General features: G+C 36.5%; 1 protein-coding gene across 5 annotated transcripts in view; it reads left to right on the top strand.

Annotated features, from left to right (window-relative positions):
• The window catches only part of NBEAL1 (neurobeachin like 1), an 80,703-nt gene that overhangs the window by 5,972 nt on the left and 56,786 nt on the right, over positions 1-17,945 (top strand). For all 5 annotated transcript variants that reach the window (XM_069022297.1, XM_069022296.1, XM_069022295.1 and 2 more), the window contains 5 exons: positions 9,112-9,203; positions 14,389-14,550; positions 15,844-15,925; positions 16,116-16,243; positions 17,072-17,154. In XM_069022297.1, the coding sequence (XP_068878398.1) occupies positions 9,112-9,203; positions 14,389-14,550; positions 15,844-15,925; positions 16,116-16,243; positions 17,072-17,154 (547 nt within the window). The remainder of the gene's footprint in view (positions 1-9,111; positions 9,204-14,388; positions 14,551-15,843; positions 15,926-16,115; positions 16,244-17,071; positions 17,155-17,945) is intronic.

Genomic DNA, 17,945 nt, shown 5'->3' with positions numbered 1-17,945 from the left:
GAGACTGACACAGAGAATGCAGTCTTCGGGTTGCAGTGAGGCAGCAGATAAATCTAAACAAAGATGTAAGAAAACCATAACATTTTACAAACTATGAAGAAATTATTGTTGCTTATTCTGTAATATATTTGGCAGTCCATATATGTAGCTGCTACTCCTAGATAAAGTCAAGTCTGAGGTTTGCCCATGTTTTTGGTATAAGATTCAGGGCTTTAGTGGTGTCCAACATGAGGTTAGAATTCCCACATGTCTACAGGTTTGTGGATCAGTGCTTTACAGAATCAGTAAGAAACCTCCAGTTCTGAACATGCCAACAAATACAATTCTGATTAAGCTTTTACTGACGTGAAAGAATTGAGTGTCTCTTAAATGGAGTGATTTACCATGAAGCTACAAACACAGGCTTCTGGTTCTGTGTGTTGATTTTCTAATATAGAGTGAATTTAACAAACTCAGGATTGTTGTGTGTATCTGAGTTAGGGCTCTTTTAACGTGGTCAGCTGGGCAGATCTGGGGAGAATGTGTGTCCTGATAAAAGAATATTGCTGAATCAACTCACATGTATGGTATGTTTGTGCTGATTACAGAAATGAGAGAGAGGCTTGCTAGCTGCCCATTGAACAGCATTGGAGCTTAAGGCCTGAATCCAAATGTTGTCAATAGATACTGTTAAAATATTTACAGACTTCAGAAAGGTTAAACAACTGGTGTAGAAGGGAGAAGAGCTTCTCTAATTACTGAGCTTTTCTTGCTGAAAGAATTATATGTGAGTAGGGGAAAAAACATCAAAACATGCGCATCTCAACAGTACAGAAAAGCACCTTTTTTCTTTAAAAAAAATCCATTTGCTCAAGTCTAACTTTTCCAATTTATCTTCTGCTAAATGGGAGGCTGCAGTGGAGCATGATAGGAGATACAACAGGAAACACCAAGAAATTAAAACTGTATTTGATTATTCTCCTCATAAACGCTGTCTTAAGTTTGATGTCTCAGTTAGGCTTCTCCAAGTACCTGCAAATCTAAACATGAGCTGTGAGTTTTCTGTGGTGGTAAGATATTTGTGTATGTTGATGCATTCTCTGATAATTAAAGCAGTTTTGATAATCTAATTTATGATTGAGGATTACACTTGCCTTTAGTACACAATGGGAATAAGTGATATTAAATATGTAGTGGGTGGGTACAGCTCTTTGGAGTAAAGCAGGGTACAGAAAACAAGTGTGTTATTTACAGAAATCTGGCTCTAGTTAATTGTGCTGATCAGTTAAAAACTGAACTAGCAGAAGTGCAATGGATGCCAAACAGCACTTGGACAAGTAACCCATATTCTGCTATGCCATAGTTTTTGAGGGTTTTTTTTAAGTGTGCTTTTGAAAAGTGGATTTGAGGTTTTTAAATGATACACCTTCAGTGTATACATGAATTATACCTTCAGTGTATAGTTCAGCTCCAGTACATTAATGTAAGGCCAGGTGAAACTGAGGGGACAAAACCAAATAGTTAAACCCATAGCTAAAGATACAAAAATTGGTTTTAGTTAAATTTGGTGTAATCATATGCCACTTTGAAACAAATACAGACTTATATTTATTAAGCTGTACACAAGTTCTCAGCCTTTATCTGCTGAAACACATGGCAATGTTCAGCTGTTGATATAGTGAAATAGTAGGCTGATGTTTTATTGTTGTAGCACCATCCTGCTTCCTTTCTGTCTGTGATAAACTTGTATTGTTTCTTGCACTGCATTGAAAGTTAGAAACTCAATGGGGCAAAAGCTGACTTTGTGTGTGTCGGTGCTAAATTTCAGCCTTTTTCTCATGTAAAACAATGGCATAATTTGGAGTTTTAAATCAATTAAGAGTTAGAGTCTAAAGCTTTCCTAAGATATAGTTTGAATTTTCATTAAATTTAGGCTGATCTTGACACTGTAGACTTTTGACATCATGTTATTTTAGTTGCCTTTGAATTATTTCCAATGCTTCTTGTTCCCTTAGGCTTAAAATACAGCTTCCAGTTGGTTCACTATGCCAACTTTGATGGGAAAAGTGAATGTTAATAGACTGTAATTTGTTGCAGTATGTTAAATTCCTGATAAGTGCCCTGTGCAGTGGACTCCAGAAGGCTGAAATAGGGTATACCCATGTGTACATGGGGCTTGCCTAGTGGTACTTTCTGTCAAATGTGAAGACATTAAAATCTGAGTTCACATTAATTAGATTCATCCCATGGACGGCATCAGTCACATGCCAGTTCCAAGCTACAGGGCTGTAATTGTATCATTATTCAAAAACAACAGCAACAATAAAAAAAGCAAGAGAAAGAAAAGTAGAGGCTTTACTTCCATTTCAGTAAGAAAATTCTTTCATTTTGTTTTTCCAGTTTTGTTGGAGATCTGAAGTAGAGAGGAAAATGAATAAAAGTTCTTGGATTGTCTTTAACTTAAGGCAATACTAGAAGATTAAAAATATTTTTTGTTTTGAAAAGAGAAGAAAAATATTAAACTTTACTTTAAAGTTTGTGAGCTAAATTTTATCATGATTGGCAGCTATAGGCTTAATTTGGTATAAATCCCTATGCTAAAGAGAATCTTTAACTTGTCCCAAAATAGTTGTTTCTATCATGATTCACTGCAACTTCCATTTATAAAACAAAGCATCACCACTCCATCCCTCTTTTCTTTTAATTCTGGAAATGGAACAGAATGCTTGTGTGGATATTGTAAAAGGAGATTTATAGTTACTTGCCAGGAGCTTTTCTTCTTTTGGATCCTCTGATTCAAAAATCAGTATTTTGATTAAATTGGAAAGTTGTGCCCAAAGGTGATTCCCTTGATAATTAGAATTGGTTGATTGAATTTATCAAGGCAGTTTAGCTGGTTTAGAATGGTTTATAATGAAGTCTTTTACTAATTCTAACTGCAGTGTTGCTGCTATAACAAAGCTTTTCACATTTTATTTTGGCATTTTACATGAAAGGTTCACAAAAAGCATGAGCACTGTGTCATATTTCAGAGTAAAGGCTGGTAGGAGTTCTCATGCTGGAAATGTAGCCTTTTATGTCTGAAAACATGAAGAGGAAAGATCTCCCTTAAAACAGATCTTCTAATTCCCAAATGAATAGTTTATTTCAAACAGTGTTGAGAAACGTTCTGCAATTCTGCTTTATGCAGACTACTTCAACTAATTTGAAGATGAGTAAACTCACCAGTGATCTAAAGGCAATGTTTCATGTTTGGTTTCTTCATGTTACATTTTGTAGGTCTAATTCAGCCTTGACAACAAAGGGTTGTTCTTATTTTAAATAAAATGCTTGGAGATGGGGGATTAGTTATGATAATACCACTGCCAGTGACATTTTATGGTTGTGCTTCTAAGCTGAAATCCACTTAGAGGGTTGACTGAGTGCTAGCACAGGAGTCCGAGCCGGCTGGCTGTTTGATGGCTGCATGTTAAATTTAACGGCTTCAAACAACTGTCTTGTCGAACAAGTCGGGCTTGTCTGATAGTTGGACTCTGAACTGCCCTGCAGGGAATTTTTGTCTTTAGAGCATGGAATGTGACACTGCAAATAGCCTCGGGTGGATCCAGCTTTTGTTTTTAGCAATTAATGCTTCCTGAACGTATCTATAGAATTCTACTGAGCTTTGCCCTTCTAGTTCCTTGCCTGAAGCCTTAGTAGAAATGGAAGTAACTACTAAATCTAGAAGCAACCCTTTATATAAATACATAAATAGTGTGGTTTGAAACCTTGGGTAAATGCGCCTGTATTCCCCAGGCACAAAGCTGAAGACTTTCAGTGGGAGGACTTCAGTGCCAGTTTTGTGTACAATGTTTCCATTTAACTGAGAGCTGGCTGTGAAACTACCTGACTTCTTAATGGATCTAAAAAATGTTATGCTGGTTCAAACATTTCTTGTGACCTTCTTGCACAGTCAGACTGAAACATAAGACTGTATTAGAACTTTTTTGTCATTCATTTAATCAGTTTTCGTAGAGACTAGAAAAGGCTATTGTAACTTCCAGGCAATTTAGTATATCGAAGACAAGAGCCTGTCCCAAGCTAGTGTAGATTTTGGCTATAGTTTCTTTTCACTTCGTTGCCTTAGGGAATGTCCTGTCTGTCAGAAGGGCATCAGAGTAGGTCCCCTCTCTGCTATCGGCTTTGCTTCAGCGTGATTGAGTGCTGAAGGTGGTGCATTGAGAGCTAGTTCCCCAGTTCCACCAAGACCTTGCTAGAGTTTATACATCTGTATTGCAAGTGTTAATACTCCAAGGGAATCTTGATGTTTGGCAGTGTTTAGTCACAGTATTGCAGTGCATACTGGGGACCAGTACGATGGGTTTATTTAGCAAATTTTTTTTTTCTTTCTAGCATTGTACTATGTTTGAAAAGAAAAAACCCAACAAACTAACCTTCCTCTGGCTGTTTCATGGGAGTCAGGCTTAGTGTGTTACGGTTTTGAGTGTTTTTTGAGGTTATTTTCAGTACCCATTAGAAGCACTCCACTGCTCAGGCCTGGCAGTCTTTTTTTTTTTTAACTGTAAATAGCTGTAGCAACTCTTACTGTGCCGAGAGGATCTTAGGGAAATGGCAGCCTGAAGGGTGGTGTGTAATTTTGCCGGGTTGGGTCTTTTGTTTGTTTTTTTAATGAAAACCAGAGATATTTAAGGAAAGGAAGGAACAAGGAAGTATTTTCACTTTCAGGTGCTCTGAGCTACATTTGATTTAATAAGCATAAAGGACTTCTTTTTCATTAGTGCAGGTGCATTAGTGCTATAGCAGTTGCTACAGCAATTTCACAGGCCTTCATTACCATGTGCTGAGCTCAGAAGCCAAAGCTTAACCTCTGCAAACTTGTGGCTATCAACTAAAGAACTTTTATACTCTTGGGCTCTTTTTTTTTTGTTTTTCAGGGGTTTTTTTGGTAGATTTTCACTTATCTTACAATGACACCTTTAAGATAGCCCTGTTAAAGCTCTGCTTGTTTGCGTTTATCACTATGAAGAGAAATGGCTGACTTAAGCTGGATTTTACCTTCTTGGATTTCAAGCCATGGGGAAATTATCTTCCAGAATTTTTAAGGCATGCAGTTTCTATATATGAATTATTATTCAAGTAAGTTACATCAATTTGTCCCACACAAAAGCTAGGCAAGTTTCAGGTAAATAAATTAAAAGCTTAGACTTGTAACTTAGAAGGCTTCAAGGTTTCAGAAAACAACATTTCTTATCTTGCAGCAATTGGAAAGTTGTAACTGGTGAAAGGCATTTTATTACCACATACAAGCTTCTTCCTGCTTTTACTGCTGCTGTACAAATCAAAAATTTCCTTCTTAATTTCTTGCTGATCTCATAGGACATGTCTGCAGAGTGTGTGTGGTGGGGCTGGAAAAGAGTACCAATCTTAAACTGGTTTATTGCAGTTTAGCCTTGTGGTGTATTATCAAAGCATACATTGCTTTGTAAACTGTGCTTTTAAAGTACATCTTCAATCAGCACCACAGAAAACAATTTGGAGCTGGTTTTTGACATATAGCCTCCAGCTGCCTGTCTGCAGAATGGTAACAAAAGGGTAGTTTTGAAAGACATAAATTCCATAGTTTTTGCTGCTTCTACTGGTAGCAAGGCTTCTGAGTATTTATGATGCTTTATTCTGGTGTTCTACTGCTTCCTTAGGAGGAGTACAGATACTACGTAGTAGCTCACAATTCATAGTGGGTGGGGTAGAGCTGAGGTTGCAGTTCAGTGATTTGTTGCTCTCAGTAGCAGCACAAGTTTCAAAGTTTGAAAGCTGTTTGTTTGTAGCTTTTGTTTCTAACATTTTTGAAATAACTTACATATCTTAATTGTAGCCCAGCTGCTGAATATTGGGTCACTTTTTCCTGGAATGAACTCCTGCTTCATAAGTCTTCATTTTAGTTTGTTTCTGGAAAGGAGGCGTGCTTCTGTTAGCTGGTATATAATGGAGATTTATTTCTTGGTGTTTCTCATGTTGCTAAGTGATCTTGTTTACTTCTTTGCCTTCATGATTTTTAAAAATATTTTTGTCCAAGTGGTTTTGAGTTAGTGCTGCTGCTTGGATGGAAGTCTCTCGATTTGACTGTGAGTCAACTGTTGCATAAACTTTTCTACTGGCACATACCAGTAGTGCTACCTGGTATTTTGATATCAAATCTGATTATTTTAATAATGTGGAATATTACATTATTAATTGACTGGCAGGGAATTGAAATAGAAGGGAGTTGGGTTGAGTAGTGTGCTGCAGAGAATTATCAAACAGTACTCCAGTTCTTGGTTTTTACCATGACCAGGAGGAGTTCTAGTGGCAAAGCAAATTGAGCAGTATGTGCTCTACAGGTAGGCAAAAACTTTTGGCTGTTTTATAACATGTGGCTTGCTTTTGTCATCTGTATAAGTGCTATTTCTTGCATATTTTTGTCTGCCAGTGTTCTCTTATTCCCAGTCTGTACTGATAGCTTTGCAAAGGCATTGTAGTTCAAAGATAAAGAAGCTTGAAACTGATTTAGGCTATGTCATTAAGAAGGAGCAAGCAGGCATTTAATCTAATTTTGTCTTTTGCTGTACACTCCCCCTTTTCTCATCCTTAACTTTTTGTTAAAGCAATTTTAAGTCAGATAAAGATGTTATTTGCACAACTTCTGTCATGGTGACCAAGAAAAACATAGGTTTTTTTACAGAAGTTTACTGTTAAGAATTATCAATGAGCCTGAGCTGTGTCAACAAACAATTTTAATTTGGGAATATGAATAGAATCAATTTAATATTTCTTGTTGGATTTTGAGGAGAAGTTTCTCACACCAACGAAGAAGCAGTTTGTTCAACAGGGAAGAAGTCACATAAGTTCAGTTTTGCACATGTATATGGGCATTATCATCAGAGGCATGGACACGTGGATATAGCAACATTTCTGTTCATTACTTCCCTGTGGTTGCTTTGTCCTTTGTAGCCTGAGCTGTATTGTAATTACTAAAATGATATCCTGGTTTTCCTCGTCTTTATAATCCTGTGAAATAGCTTGCTTGCAGCTAAAATAACTTACTGTGAAGTACAAGAAAGTTAAAGCTTTAAATATGTGGCATTTTTGAAAATCTATGTTGTCTGAAGACAGCATCTTCTACTACTTCTAAATCATTCTTTTAGGAAAGTCTTACTTCTTGTCTAACTTTTGGTTTGATTTTCAACATGTTTGATGTCTGAACCTGAGAAATGTATATTCTATACTCACCTGTTTGGGATAATCTGACAATCTCTGTATCTTAAACTAGTAGTTTGGAAAGCTTGAAGTTATTCTTTATCTCAACAACTTCCTTCATTCTGTATTTTGCAATTTCATGTTGAGGACAATTGGTAGGTGTGTTTAAGGTAAGTTAACCCTTTGGTAGTCCAGAACATAGTGCTGTTTTGACAAATTTTTAACAGAAAAAGAAAGGGAGTGATTACTTAAATAATTGAAAAGTAAATAAAAGCAGAGATGAGGAGAAGAAAGATTGTGAAGGAGGGAGAGATTAGGAATTAAGCAGAAGAAGGGAAAATAAGACAATTAGGAAAAGTGAACAAGAAAATGTAGTAAAGTCAGTGGAAGCAAATAATCAGATATGTATCTAGCTGAGGGTTTTATTTGGCACCTGTTGCCACAGTACCTGACACATTTTATATATAATTAATAGGGATAGTGAAGTAAATTGTCTGGATGTTTGTGACGCTTCCTGCTTGAGTTGAGGGTGGTTTTTGGGGACATGGAGACGGGTAAACTCTAGAGTGAGAAGGGGGTTCCCATGCTTCATAACTCCTTGCTGTGGAAAGATGCTCTGAGAAGAGCTTTGCACCACTTGAGATTCTGGATTTAGATGTTTATTTTATTCTGAGGTTGTTTGTTTTGTTTTGAGTGGGGTTTTTTAAACTTTGTTTTGTTTTTTTCCCCCTGGAGGGCTCTTTTGTAGGTAGCTATTTTGCACTGACAGGACTCTGTCAATCTTTTTTGGTGGCTCTTTCTTTGACACTGACATTGCTGCAGAAGAGTGTGTGTGTTAGAGATATTCACTATTTGCTCTTCAATCTTAACTGCAGAGAAATATGTTACTTGGGAACATTTGTGGTAATATAAAGGCAACAAGCAAAAGGAGGGATATACAGAAGGGGGAAAAGGATGAAGAAAAATGTTTTCAGCTTCTGCAAAAGGTTATAAATTATGGAGTAGATTCAGAAAACATTTGTAATCTCAAATACTTAAGGCAAAAATTTTAAAGCTATTTTGAAAATTACTTGTAGCGTAGAATGTGGGACTATATGCATGTGTGTTAGTGGACAGGACTGCACAGTCCTGGTGGAGGAATATGACACCTATGGGCTGGCAACTTGTTTTTGAAAATTAAGCAGCTTGACTTCTAAAGTAAGACTACCTCAAATGCATATTTTGACAGAATTTCCCTGTGTGGTATAATATCTGTCCTAGTTCCTGGGACAGTATCCAGCCCCGAGGGACTGCTGGTTGCAAACACAGTCATTGTGCTCTGCTAGGAGCAACTAGAAAGCTTAAATTTCTATCTGTTTTGTAGCTATCTAGTATGCAAGTCACAGTTTCTGCATTGTCTTTCTGAACACTGTCTGTCTCTAATCTGCTGCTAGCTGCCATATTGACCTGTGAGTGAAGCAAAAAGAAAATTATTTTGTGATTAGGATTGCTCTTAGAGTTCTTAATTTTATGAGCCATAAGGAGTGTTGTGTACTAGTATCTATGATATCAAGACTAGAATACACTCTCGGAAGTTTGTAAAGCTGGTATGGATGAGTCTGGAGAGTAAGTTAAGATTGTTGGTAAGGGGTGAAGCTAAAATGCTTTGGTTGACACTGGTGCCAAGAAGAGGAGACACATAAAGTAATGAATAGAGCAAAAATGTCCCATCAGTACAATGTGGTGGAAAATTTCAAAGGACACAGATGGTTGTTTTTTCTTTTAGTTCTAAAAAATGTGTATTCCCTCCTTTCTCCCAGTTAAAATGCATTAAATACTTTTTATTTGAGGCAGTACTACAGAGCTGTTGATAAATGACCTTGAGTGCAATATTGCCTAATGTTCTCATCTTTTTTGCAGAAAGATCCAGATTACCTGAAGCTCTGGTTGGATAGTTTTGTATCTAGCTATGAACAGTTTCTGGATGTAGACTTTGAGAAGCTGCCAACGAGGTATGTAGAATTACAGACCTGTTCATCTTTCCCTGATATCTGAAACAGACCTGGCTGAGAGTCCTGTCTTGTTCAATGGTAGTGCTGCCTTTAAACAAAAGAAAGTTTTTTAGTTGTTGAGTGGCACTCCCATTCATTTGAAGGTCAAGTTGGGTTGCCAATGATGAAACTAGGCAAATACTATATATGCATTATATTAGGAAATTGGCATGAGTATTCCTTGTTCTTGCTCACAGAAACATAGTTGTTATTCCTTGTGCTCCTCGTAATTTTTTTGAATAAGTATTCATTAAACGTTGCATATGAAATAGTATTAGTGTTTGCTGTTTGCATCAGCAGTGACTGAAGAGAAGCAAGATGTAGGTAAAGAGTTTTATAATTTTATTTCAGGGGTTGCTTTAAGATTAAGGATGAATGAAATGCTTAATGAAAGATTTGGGTATCTGAGCTGAAAACATTTAAAAATTAAAACATGCACCAGTTATAGACTTGAGAGTGATTTCCTTGCATCCATGAAGACTTCAGTTCAGGGTAAGAATATTGCTGACTTCCCTCATGGTGCTGACCAAAAGTTCCCACTTACAATCATGAGGGTCTACTGAAGCCTAATTTCAGAGTTTCATATTTAGTATTTTCAACTTCTGGGCTGTGTTATCATGATTATGTTTTCATGTCTAACTTTGAAAATGAGGAGTAAAAACTTAGGCATTGGATGTTTTCTCTTGCTTTTGAGGTGCTTGGGTGAACTAGGGGTTTTAAGAAAAATCAAATGTTATAGGATTCAGAATTTATGAGAACTGGTGTCAGTATTATAGCTGAGACCACTAATGGTGTTTGAAAGCAAAGAACGGTGCTCCCTACATGATGGCTGCACTCCAAGCCCTGTTGAAATCAATGGAAATTCTTTAATGGGCTTTGGATCAGATCCTGTTTGAAGTGCAAGTGATAGCCTCAACTGTTACAAGGAAATGAAGAGTGCTGCAACTGGACCTCAGCAGATAAAACCTGGACTTCCCAGCTCTTTGTATTAAAATTTTCCTCATAATGCCTCTATGAATGTAAAATATGTAGTGCGATTACCAGCAAGCAAGACCTTCAAGTTCATTCTGTGCTCTTTCTGAAAATTTATTTCTTTGTAGTGTCAAAAATGCATCTTACTATGTTTAGTTTAGGAAAAGTTTTGTCCTTTGACACAGGTTATCTTTAACATACAATTTAGTATTGAAATACGAATGCTGGAAGAGAAGAATGTCTTGGTACTTTGAGTGTTTTTTAGTTTGTTTGTACTCTGAGTTCAAGTGGTTTTTAGTGTATGTGTTCATGGTTTTCACATTGGATTTTTTTCAGCAGCATAAAGCTTAGTTAAGCAGAACAGTAGCAGCATATTCATTGTGATAAATGGTGACTTTAGTGAGTGTAAAAATAATGTGTTTTTCTGAGGTTAATGACAGGATTAGTGATGTAGATTGGAAGCATGGAACCATGTGGATTTAAATTGTTTGCGTAACAGATGTAAAGAAAAAGCATCAAAACAACATAGGGATGAAGGCAGATCATTCCTGTGCTTTTATGTCTGCCTTAAAAATACCACTGCCATCAGATACTAGAATTAACAAAGAATTGCAGTTTCTGCCCATACTTGGATTTGTGATATAATCAGGCATGTGAAAAGTGGCATCTTTCTGGTGTTTGTCAGTTTGTATTGCAGGCATTTACATTGTGAAAACAGTAATACTGGGCCCATGGAAAAGAAATATAGGTCAGTGTGGAACCACCAAATGCTGATTTCCAGTGACTCCAGGGGCCAGAGGACCCTGTGGACTCACTTTTCTTTTTTTTTTTTTTTTAACTGGTTTCCTTAATAGATAGCTAATTCTGTCTTTGGTCTTAAAAAAAAAAAAAAGGTGGTGCTAGCTAAAATGAGAAACTGACTGCACCAATATTTTCTATAAATCTTGGTGTGTTTTACAGCTATATGGCTGAAAGACATTGTGTACTGAAGGGCTAATGCCAGGAAATAATGAGAAACTGTTTAGGGAGAAGAAGGCTTTTACAGATTGCTGGACAAAACTAACCTTTTGGAAGACAGGCATGAAATTTTGTGTCAGTCTAAAACATGTGGGGTTTTTTAACAGCCAAGAAAATACCACTTAAGAAATGTAAAGGTTCTATTACAGGTTTGGTTTTGGTTTTTTTTCCTGTCTGAAGGAGAGACTCTTAATTGGCAGTGTCACTTGCTGATTTAACTCATGAGAGTGTTTTTTCTATAAATTAGAATATGTAATTTCCTGAAGTCTGCTTTGGAAATGTGAAAGATGCTAAGCAATACAGAATTAGGAAACCTCTAAATATAGTGTATGAGTGTATCCAGTGTTATGATTTGACTGTATAAGTAGAGCTTATACAGCTATGCAGCTTATAGGCTTATACAGCTTCAGTTCTATTCCTATCTTTGTACATCTACTCTGTATGAAATGGCTCATTGATGACATTATTAATGATTTTGCTGAAAAGGCAGATGTAGCTCTGCTGATGGGTTTGAGCATTGAGCACAGAAGACCAGCACACCTGTCTGTTCTTTCCCTCAAAACATGTATCCATGTCAGATATATTTACCATAAAAAGGATAAAACCTGTACCAGCTAGTGTGAGGATTTCTTTGCCTCATTGGAGAGGAATTGTTGTTTGATTCAATACTTTAAAAAATAACAAAGGCCTCCAGAGTGTTGTCGTACTTTTTTTTCTGCTTTTGGTTTGCATGATCTTTAGCAAAGGAGCTTAAAGGAAGCTCATGCAAAGTACCATAGAAACCATATTTTATTAACTTGCTGACTTCAAATCCACATAAAAATGGTGGAGAAATCATGATAGGAATGCTGATTACATGGTTGGTGTGATTACATGGTGATTGTTGAAAAGTAAAGCCTGGTTTGCTACAGCAGTTTGTTCCCAAGGCCTTACTGCCGGAGAAGAGTTCCCAATGTGTGTGAGTTTGAGCTGTAATAGGTGCATACAATGTGGAGGTGATTCAGTTCCCTTTCAGACACCTGACATTGCAGTCTATATGGCTGCATAACCACATTAATGTAATGAAGGAAATTATAAATAAAAAGAACCCAAGTGTGTCAAGTTTTCTCGTATTTTTGAGGTAGGATACCAGCAGTCAAATAAGAATGTCAAATAAGGTATGATTTTTTAATATTAATTTTTTTTCATTCCTTTTGGAGTACTTAGTTTAAACAGTGAGTCTTGTTGGAAAAAATTGGCACTACATGTTGACAAATTTAAGTCTTAGGTTTCTTTGGTGGTATAGTGGTAATTCGCTCTGGTGTAAAAAAAGCTTGATTATTTATAAATATTTGTATTTATTTATATACTCTATAGTGTATTCATTTTGAGTAATCCCAATTAGGATTTCTCATGCTGGTCTCACATGAGGCATGGGTTCTAATGGGTTGTGCAATAGCACAGACAGGCAGCTACTGCAAAGAAAACATTCTTTGGGATGTGAGGCATGAAGGGTATGCTGTTTGCTCTCTTGTAAAGCATTTCATGATCTTACTGAAAAAGACTTGTTGGCCATTTTAGGGAATTAACTTCTGGAGATATGATTTCAGCTGTCAAAAATTATAGTTTTCCTAATACTGAGAGGGAATTACCAGAATCTGAAATACAGAATCTGAATTTTCAGATTATGAGGAACCACAGTTGTAGTTCCAGAGATTATGGATCTGATGGCATCTTCAGGGGTGAAGTTGCTATCACAGAAATCAAAATTCCTTTCTTGGCATTTGTATTGGAAAAAAAACAGTTGCTTTCAGTTTTGTGGTTAGTGTTGCTATCAGTTTAGAGCCTAGGTTATAAAATTTGTGTTACAACTTTCTGAATCCCTTGAGATTCTGAATTCCACGATCTGAAAAGCAAATTGCACAACTCTGTGAAGAGGCAAGGGAAGGAACAGTAGGTGGTCGTCTGTATAAATATAGGTAACATTTGTTTTCTAGGATATGGAAGCTTTCTGTCACTTATACCCATCTAGATGTTTTACCAAATGGAGTCTCTGATTTTCCCTCCTGTAAAGTCTTCCTTTTCAACATTAGAAGCTAAACAATGCATTGTTCCCATTTTCCTCAAATAATATCTATCATGTTGTATAGGGTTAGACATTGCATTTCTACTTTTGTACTTCTGCTTTTTTGTGCTTTTTCTTGCACAGATGTATGTATGCAATGGTCACATTAATGAGGTTTTGAGCTAGCTGAATTTTTTTGTTGTGACTTTCCTGTGGGTTTTGTTGTATTGAAGGCTTTTGTAAGCTGCGAGGCTCTTGCTTGTGTCTTCCTTTTTCTGCACAGAGTTCATAGAGGATGTGTCAGGGTAAATAGCTACTGGCAAAGGCTAACGCTTTTTAGCATGTGCAACAGTGGATAAACAGTCTTCATCCCAAAAGATGTTCTAACAGATCTGTAGATTTCTGTACTGTTACTGAAATGAGTTTCCTTTTGGTTGTTCCTGGATCATTTTCTTATTTGGTTTTGGATAACTGGAAAAAAAAAAACCAAAACACGACTAAACCCATTCTTTTCTTCATGTCTTGGTTCTCACTGGGATGTTTCTAAAAATGTTTTAGTTTGCAGAAAACAATAGGCAAGATAATTTTGTATGGCTTTTTGAAATTTATGTAAGGACGACATGAAGTTCAATGTGGATGAATACCAACTGGGCTTCAATAACTGTGTAATAATTGGCATCTCATTTATTTGGACACTTTTAATCTTTGGTAGAAAGTTGAAAATGTTCTTCCAAATATGTTTTGTTCTCATGTTTCGTTCCATTGTGGCTGTCCTTAGAGATTTCCCTGGCCACCTGTTTACCTGATGAAGATCATGCAATTTGTTTGTGGCAATTAAGGCAGCTCATTGCATGGAGGAGGATTTAGGAATCTGCTTAATGAATTTTAACACTTTTGTTTTTTTAATGTATTTCATTGCTGGGGAAAAGGAAGCTCAGGCTGGTGTATTGCCAACAGATGCTTCCTTGTGGTTCATTAGGAAGTGTTTGTGATCTGTCAGTTGGATGACCTTTCCCATAGAACTTTAGTGGAACACTACATGAGTTCATGGAAATCGATTGGCAGCTTGTTTTTTATATGATTAACAGTTTTGTGTCTGGATCTCTTCATTAGGGTGGATGACGTTCCTCCAGGAATATCACTGCTTCCTGATAACATTCTTCAGGTCGTCAGGCTCCAGTTGCTACAGTGTGTCCAGAAAATGTCAGATGGCCTGGAAGAGCAGCAGCAGACTCTGTCACTTTTACTTGTGAAATTCTTTATCATCCTTTGCAGGTATTTGTTCTAATTGATACCTCAGCAAGACTATTGTTTTGTTTAAGAAATCTTGATGCAGCCTATAAATACAGATTTCAATGACACGTACAATGTGACTTGACACTTTCCCAGTAGAAACAGAAAAATTACACTTCTCACAATCTTCAAAATAAAGGCAGAGGGAATAAAAGAGAGAGAGGGGAGCAATGCAATCATCTTAGCAATAATGTTTGTGATAGGAATAGAAGGGGATTAAATGCTAAATCCCTTGTCGTTATAGAAGATAAATCTATGGGAATTCAAGATATGATGTTCCTGGTATAAGAAATACTTTTAAAAGAAAAGGTGCACTCTAACAAGCGTTAGCTATGAAATAACTTGAGAGAATTGTACAGGAAGAACTCTTTCACATTCTTAACATGCTTATAATTCCATAAACAGCTTGTGAAACTTATTATACTACTCATGCTCCTAATTTCCTTCTGAAGCTTATGCCTGATAGTGTAATTCTGTTGACACAAATGAATAAACTGATTTTAGGGATCTATTCCTCGCTGTTTCTTAAGTTTTCTGTTGCAGAGTCCATTTAGAGAGAGGAAGGGAATAAAATATAATAGAGAATCTCCTTTACTGAGGAGTGTTTGAAGCAGCATTTTTTAATACTTTGGCTCTCCTTACCTCTGAAACAGAGAGCTGTATGGCAGTGTGTAAGTATCCTGGAATACTGAATATAAGGTGAATAGATGGTGGTAATGTGTTTCTAAATTAAAAACTATTGTCACCTTTACTTCCTGAGAAGTTCTGCTATGTCATCACTTTGGTGTCTGATCTTTGTGACTTCAAAGTTGAGAAATTCTTTGTTGTTGTTGGGATTTTTTCTTAAAATAATTTATTAGGTGTTTTCCTCCAGAGAATTTAAAGTGAACAAATGTTTCTAGGTAATATGTTTACTAAAGTTCTAGACAGTGTATGAACTAGTAAAGTGGAAGTTATTCTTTGTTATCAGATGCCATTTCTGAGCTTTCTATTTAGAGTGTCCTGGGAATCTGCTTAACCTCTGAAACCCCAAATTCCAGATGGAATTGGCCTGCAGCAGAGTGACTCAAACCTTTCTTCCTGTTAGACGAAAACTTGTGAGCTCTGTAACTGTGACAGAAATAAACATTTAAGTATGTGCAGTCTTTTGGAGAGTATTTTTGAAATGCTGGTATACTTTTGTATGAATATAGACAGAATGCTAAAACAAACATTGTTTGAACTAGGTTCAGATGAACTGTGTACAATGCTGTGGTTTTTGTGTCGTCTTCACAGGAATTTGGCTAATGTGGAAGAGATTGGGATGTGTTCATACATTAACCATGTTATCACCATGACTACGTTATACATTCAACAGGTACGTGGTTAACAATTCTCATCTGTTTTTCTGCCATCTGATACTTCCGGCTCCTCTTTATGTGGTCTGTGCTTTCAGTAACAGTGTTATATGGAGAACAATTCATAGGCTCAGAACTGTTCTGGAGGAGATTAAGATTAATTTTCAACTTCTGGAAATTTTCTCATCATAGCTTTCTTTTTCTCCTCAGTTAAAAAGCAAAACAAAAGAAAAAGAAGTGGAAGATCAGACCCCAATAGAAGAATTTGTGAGACATGCATTGGCTTTCTGTGAAAGTCTCTATGATCCATATCGAAACTGGAGGCAGCGAATTGCAGGGTATGTGTGGGCTAGGACAGGATTGTAAATACTGTGGTTTATGAGAGCTGTAACCATAAATCAGTAGAATCACACCTCAGAAATGTGTTATGCTTTCTCAAACTGGATATGATTGAAATAACTTTCAAAAATTATAATACATTTACTGTTAGTATAAAAGTTAAAATTAAATCTGAGAATATGCTAAGGGGCAGTTGGTTGTAACTGACCACCACAAAGGTGCTTACATTGCTCTCTCCTTCCAAAAACTGGCCATTTTTCTAAACTGGCGGAACAAAGAAGCCAAAAGGAATGTGGTGGGCAGACGTGCTTGAACTAGGGCAAAAGAAGTTGTTGAAGTCTACAGTGTAGATAAGTTTCATCTTTGAAAATAAGTTTCTAAATATATCAGTGGAATTGCATCCCTTTCATTTGATGGTGCGTTCCCTCCAGCCTAATGAACCCATAATAATGTTTTGTGCCCATTTAAAATTGCTTGGTCGAGAAATTTGGCAGCCTAGCTGGTGGCTTAGTTATAATATGCATGGACTAAATAAGAGATTGCTGGCTTTTTCATTTTATTTTTTTAACTAAACCATTTTGTAAAATTTAAAGTATTTCTAGGTGCCGACTGAATATGGGATTAGCTGTGATTCATGTTTTCAGGATGAAATACTACTTCACTATTCTTTTTCCTCCTGTAGGCAAAAGATAACTCCTGATTTTTGGCAGTGTTTTCTATTATGTCATATTATAGTTTCATATTATAAGTCATAAATTAATAAGTAAGTCATAAACAAAGGTATCATATCTAATTTCTTTGGCATATGTTTTTTAATGTAATTGCAGACGTTTAATTAGTACAGTTGAAAGGAGCAGACAGAAGTATAAACCAGCTTCCCTCACAGTTGAGTTTGTCCCTTTCTTTTACCGTAAGTATTACTGACAGCCTGTTAATAAATAGTCTTCTTTAGAGGAATGAACTAATGAGTCCAAGTAACTCTCTCCTAAGCATGCCTGATAATGTAAAAGGCCCTTACTTGCTTTCTGAGGCTGAATGAAGTGGGTTGCTTTGGTTGCTTGTTGTTTGTACTTGTTTTTTGCTCTGAGCACCACTATTTTTCCATTTCTGCTCATCTTTGAAAGCCTTTTTCTTTATTTCTAGACTTTATTTTGGTGCCTAACATGGTTTAGTAGGGTTGGTTCTGTGAATTGCCAACTTTTCCATTTATTATGGTGCATAGTGATTGCACATGAGATCCCTGTAGTAACTGCTGATAACTTTCATGGAAGAATAATCTTAGGAGAGTGTTAATGCACTGCTGTCTCTTTAATATGATTTAACAGCTAGAAAAGATGAAACTCTGTGCCATTCAACTAGCAAATGCTCCTTGGCCTTGAGTTTGGAAAACACTTTTCTTTCTGGTTAAGTCATTAAATATCATGATGGCTACTTTGGAATTCATGTGTTCTTACCATTACAGACTGTTTGTGTGGAAAAGAAGGACTTACATGTCCATATTCTGTACTTAAATCTCAGGAATGTGGGATGCCCAGGTAGTTTGTCAGTTTAACATACCAAAGTGCTAGTCCTACAGAATTGAGGCAGCAGGAATAAGCTGGAGGGATGGGGAGTGGAGTGGAATCAGCCGTTTTTGCATCTATCCATTAACTTGGTTGTAACTGAAAATTTAAAGAAAAGGTTCTATTCCTGGAGTGGTAG

Source organism: Aphelocoma coerulescens, chromosome 7 (genome assembly GCF_041296385.1).
Source record: "Aphelocoma coerulescens isolate FSJ_1873_10779 chromosome 7, UR_Acoe_1.0, whole genome shotgun sequence".
NCBI lineage: Eukaryota > Metazoa > Chordata > Aves > Passeriformes > Corvidae > Aphelocoma > Aphelocoma coerulescens.
The sequence above is the reverse complement of the archived record's forward strand: the minus strand, read 5'-3'. Positions and strand labels throughout refer to the sequence as shown.